The following is a 5,244-nucleotide window of genomic DNA, read 5'->3' on the forward strand; positions in this document are numbered from 1 at the left end:
AAATCGCAATGTAAAATATGTAACAAAACATATTCGCGAAAGGGCCGAACAACATCGTCATTAATAAATCAAAATCATTTGAAATCAATGCACGCTAAGGAGTTTGCTTTGTTTGAAAAAGCAAATAACGAAAAGCTACAGAAAATAAAAAATGATGCCGGTAAGTTATATTTTATGCAATATTTTTTTTGTTGAGTCGGGCGTTTATTATTGTCTGACATCGCTGATTTATCCTTATGATATTATAGTAGTTTTGGGTAATTATATAGGTAGTTATTTAAAAACTTGTAATTTCTTTAATAAGGGCCGTTCCTACGAGTTGCGTAAAACTGAATTTTGAATCCAAAATCTTAGATTTGTCATATGAACTAAAATTTAGCTAAAAGTGTAGTTTAAGACAGTTTTTCAAATTTAATTATTAAGTTATATAATAATTACTAAAAGTAATTCATTCTCTACTTTATTATTAAATAAAAAATGATAAATAAGGCTGTGTTTCTTTCTCTACTAAGCCAACACTTAAGTTTTTTGTACAGATCCGCATCCGCATCCGCGGATGTGAGCCTCTTAAAATCCGCATCCGCATCCGCGGATGTGGAAAAAAGTGGATCCGCAACATCCCTAGTAGGTACCTATACCAAGTAGATATAGATATAATTTCAAAATATCTGAAAGTCGTAAGCTAAATATAGCAACAAAAGAAATAAAGCATGACGTCAGCAATTACTAATACGCCAGCGATTACGTCACCGCGGCGGGTTCAACAGGTTCACGCGGAATCACACCGAGTAGCGGTGACGTAATGTTCAAGAATATTTATCCATAATAAATTTTAATTTGTAAGGTCTTTGCCTGTTGCAGCTCCACGCACAAGGTTTTAAGATAACTTACATACCCCTGGCAATATTTAACTTAACAATTTTATTATGATAGTTCCACTCATGATAATAAAAACATCTATACGTTGTTTTATCTGTAAAATGGCAGTTTGACAACTTTTGAAAAAAATAAGATTTGAATCTATTTTTATTTATTACTTACATGAATCGGAATTTGACTAGAATTTAAAATATCGAGCAACGAGGCTTTTTGTAGGGTTATTATTATTATCTTTGAATTGTAAACCTCGTAGTAATATTCACTACGCCAATTTGATTATTTGAATTTAATTATTGAGCGTTTCCTTGTCAATGTATTTCAGGAATATGTACATACAAATACAAGGTGTTTGGCGGAAGGTTAGACAAACTTCGTGCACAGTATAGGTAAGGTCATTTTAAGAATACAGGTTCGCCCATTTGACCCTAAGTGAGCTACGATTTTTTTTATTGATATTTTTGTTTCTATTATTTTTTTTCCCTAATTTGACCTGAAACCTGCTTCAATTTTTTTTACAGAAGGAGGGTTATGTTTTTCGAGTGTATGTATGTATGTATATTTCTTTGGCACGGCCTACAGCCTAAACGGCTTGACCGATTTGCACGGTATTTAACTAAAAAAGATTAAAATAAAATTATTATTTAATAAACAAAAAACGCAACTGCGTAAAAATGAACTAAAAAGATAAAAACAAGACAACTTAGTGTTCACAAATGCAGTCGGAGGCATCAAATACATCACCAACAAAAGAATTAGTCATTGATGTCTAATCTGATTTCTGATTTTTTTCTCGTGTGTTTTCAACCGCTTTTTTATTTGATATTAATATCGAATAATATGAATTTAGTCAAATAAAATAAATTTCGGATCCAGATAATGATTGGATATTGGCTAGTTACGAGCCGCCAAAGTTTAACAAAAGTACAAACCACGTTAAAAATTCAACTTAGAATTCGATTTAAAAATAAAATAAAGGTAACAATGGATTGCCAATCATTTTAAAAACATCTCTAGCTTTCCTTCTTTCCAATGATATATCACATACGTAGTAATTAGTAGAGATGAAACGGAAATCCGGTAGGCCGGATATCCGGCCGGATACCGGATAGTTACTCACTATCCGGCCGGATACCGGATATTAAAAAACTACGACAAATTCCTATTATTAAAATGAAATACATTAATCTTTGAGGTAAATATAAATAATAATGACGGCTTTTATTTTAAGTCCAAAAAGTTACAAAAAAGCCATAAGGCCTTAAAAAAAACTAATTTATTTGTCTGGGCTATTCACTCTAATGACGAATACATAAATAGTAAATATCTGTTAATGTCGATGCCAAATAAAGGCGATCTTTTTTTCACTGATGGTCTGATGACATGATGCAGTTCAGTCAGATTACGCCAGCAAGTAAATTAATTTAATTGTCGCTATTCAATCACACACTCACGATAGCAACCGAAATCGTCCGAATTGATCCGTCCCCTAGACAAGTGGCAAAATCGGACATTATATTCGGACGGATTCGATTTTCGAAAAGTGTGACTAGTCTAGTCTACAGGCCGCGGCACGAAACTCTAGCGCTGACCGTTATTGCGCAGAAGTCAAAAATAAGGTGTCTGGGGTGGAAGACAGGGGTGAAGGGCGGGCGTGCGATGCGCCGGGCCGCCGGTTGGCTCTCCAGTCGTACTCCGTCCCCCGTACTGCCCTGTACGTCCCGCGCACTTCCAGTGTACAGTCGCGTTCTAAATTGTTTTGTTGTCATTGTTAATTTTTGTTGCTGTTTTTTTGTTAAGTTTGTTTTGTTGATTTCTTTGTTGTGTTTGTTAGTTAATTAACTGTTTTTATTTAGTTTTAACAGTTTTTAAACAGTGAAAATGCCGAGAAGAAATACTGTTTTGAGAAGACAGGCACGGAAAATGGTGTATGACGTGCATTGTTTTTTGAAAAGGGAATCTAATGAGTTCATTGATTCCTTGAAACAAATCCAAAGTGAAATTGGCGAAGCTACGAGTATTTTACTCGATTCGGGCAGCACTGTACATTTAAGCCAAATAAAACAAACTACAGAAGTTATTCAGGCGGGAAATATTAAATTAAAAAGTATAATTAGTGACTTGGGGAAAATTCAAAAAAGGACAGCTGAGTCTACAAAAACATCCATAGCAACGGTAAGGAAAATCTCCACTGAAGCCAATAGTTCCGATTTATTATCAGTATTTAGAACACCAGGCAAAAAACACTCTAGATCAAAACCGGTCACAGATATTGATAACTTCGATCAAGGAGTAATAAAGAGGTGCATACATAACTTTCATAGGACAAATAATGAACTTCCCACCGTCGGAAACCTAAAGAAGAAGTTAGAGGAAGATATAAATTTCAAAGGCTCAGAACGAAGTCTTCGACGAATAATTAAGAGTTTAGGGTTTCGGTGGAAAAATACTGAAAACAACCGAAAAGTGCTTATTGAAACTTCAAACATACGTTTGCAACGTATCGAATACTTACGCAAAATAAAACAATATCGCCAAGAGGAAAGGCCTATCGTATATACAGATGAATCTTACGTAGATTTATCGCACTCTTCTCCAAAAGCCTGGACCGATGGTACTACTAAAGGTCTCAAAAAACCTATCTCCAAAGGACAGCGGGTGGTCATTGTTCACGCAGGATCAGAGGCTGGGTTTATAGCGAACGCACTGCTAACTTTTAAAGCTGGTGCGAAATCAGGCGACTACCACGACAATATGAACTACGAAAACTATGAAAAATGGCTGCGGACACAGTTAATGCCGAACTTACCGCCTAATTCCGTCGTGGTAGTCGACAACGCATCATACCATAATAAGCAATGGGACCTCGCACCAACTTTAATTCAAAAAAAGCTGACATGCAGGCTTGGCTTACTGAAAAGGGCATGCAATATGAGGAAACTCTATTAAAACCTCAATTATACAATTTAATACGGGCTAACAAAGATAGATTTAAAACATTTTCAATTGACAGGATACTAGCAGAGCAAGGGCATCAAGTGCTAAGACTGCCACCATACCACCCAGATCTAAATCCTATCGAAATGGCATGGTCTGACATAAAGCAATATGTAGGCAGAAAAAATGTGAAGTGGAGTGTTGCTAAATGTATAGAGCTGATCCAAGAAAAAGTTTTGCTGATGGGTGCTTGGGATTGGAGGAAGTTATGCCAAAAGGTAAAGGACATAGAAGAGCAATATGCCAAGAGTGACCATATCGTGGATTTGGTTACAGAAGAATTCATCATTCGCGTTGATGGTGACAGTTCAGATTATAGCCTTGGTGAGTCTGATGACGATGACGCTGCTAGTGCCGACGACCGAAGCAGCCCTGAGCCCGGGCCCTCAGTCAGCAAAAGGCCCTGTCGAGTTACCGTTGAAGGTGTGATACCATTTTCTGATTCGGACTAGATATAAATAACGGCACCTACTGGACAGACAGGAGAATGCGGCGTCTGATGTCCACACCCTACCGAACTCTCAGGTTTCCTCTATCCTGAGAGGAGACTTCAGTATTCATATGTAATTCGAGCTACTAGTCTAGCTTGGTATCTAAAATAAAAATTGACAAATTCGATAATGTATTTATTTTTCTACTCCCCATAACCTTGTTAAAAATGATATTGTAGGTAACATGAAATGGTCGTTTTTACATTTTGTTCACCGCTAGACTTACTATTTGACATTATTTTGCTATTTTTAATTAAATAATTACACTAGATACTAATTTGTATTGCGTGCGCGACTGTATCCATGCGCAGCTATCCCCTCCACGTTTCGTTCAGCGCTAGAGTTACGTGCCGCGATCTGTACTAATAGACCCACTGATCGCGTTCGAAGCACCTGTGCGGCGCTAAACTCTTCACAACATGCAACGAGACAATGGGCCAACTATCCGGCCGCCGGATATCCGGCCTAGCAGCTGGCCGGATATCCGGTATCCGGTCAAACAAGTATCCGTTTCATCTCTAGTAATTAGATATTGAAATTCGTCAAAAATTCAAAGTAAATGGAATAACAATACACAAATTATTATCCATACAAAGCTTTTTCAAACATCTTTATATTTTCTGCTATACACCTTTTCAAAACTATTTTTGTGTATTTTATTTCAAAATCAAATTAAAAATAATAGGTAACCACATTATGAAGAAAAAAGTAAAAAAAAAATCTAAATCTACTTTGTATTGGAAAATTTTTGTATTATTATTGTTCCATTTTCTTCCATATGGGTGGTCGACCCAGGCAAACTTGGCGGCGCACTGTAGCGGACGAGGCGAAGAAGATCGGCAAGACCTGGAGCGAGATCAAGCGAGAAGCTCAAGACCGA

At 36.7% G+C, this 5,244-nt stretch overlaps 1 protein-coding gene across 1 annotated transcript; it reads left to right on the forward strand.

Moving 5' to 3' along the window:
- The first annotated feature begins 2,516 nt into the window (after positions 1 to 2,516).
- On the forward strand, positions 2,517 to 4,769 carry LOC114353985 (uncharacterized). Its single transcript, XM_028306194.1, has one exon. It carries the CDS (start codon positions 3,735 to 3,737, stop codon positions 4,323 to 4,325), a length of 591 nt encoding a protein of 196 aa, XP_028161995.1. The 5' UTR covers positions 2,517 to 3,734; the 3' UTR covers positions 4,326 to 4,769.
- Positions 4,770 to 5,244: the final 475 nt, after the last annotated feature.

The sequence above is a fragment of the Ostrinia furnacalis genome, unplaced genomic scaffold, assembly GCF_004193835.3.
Source record: "Ostrinia furnacalis isolate ACB-3 unplaced genomic scaffold, ASM419383v2 OfSCF1896, whole genome shotgun sequence".
Taxonomy (NCBI): domain Eukaryota; kingdom Metazoa; phylum Arthropoda; class Insecta; order Lepidoptera; family Crambidae; genus Ostrinia; species Ostrinia furnacalis.

Coding starts and splice junctions, on each gene's coding strand:
- LOC114353985 (XM_028306194.1), top strand. CDS start 3,735: ATGGGACCTCGCACCAACTTTAATTCAAAAAAAGCTGACATGCAGGCT.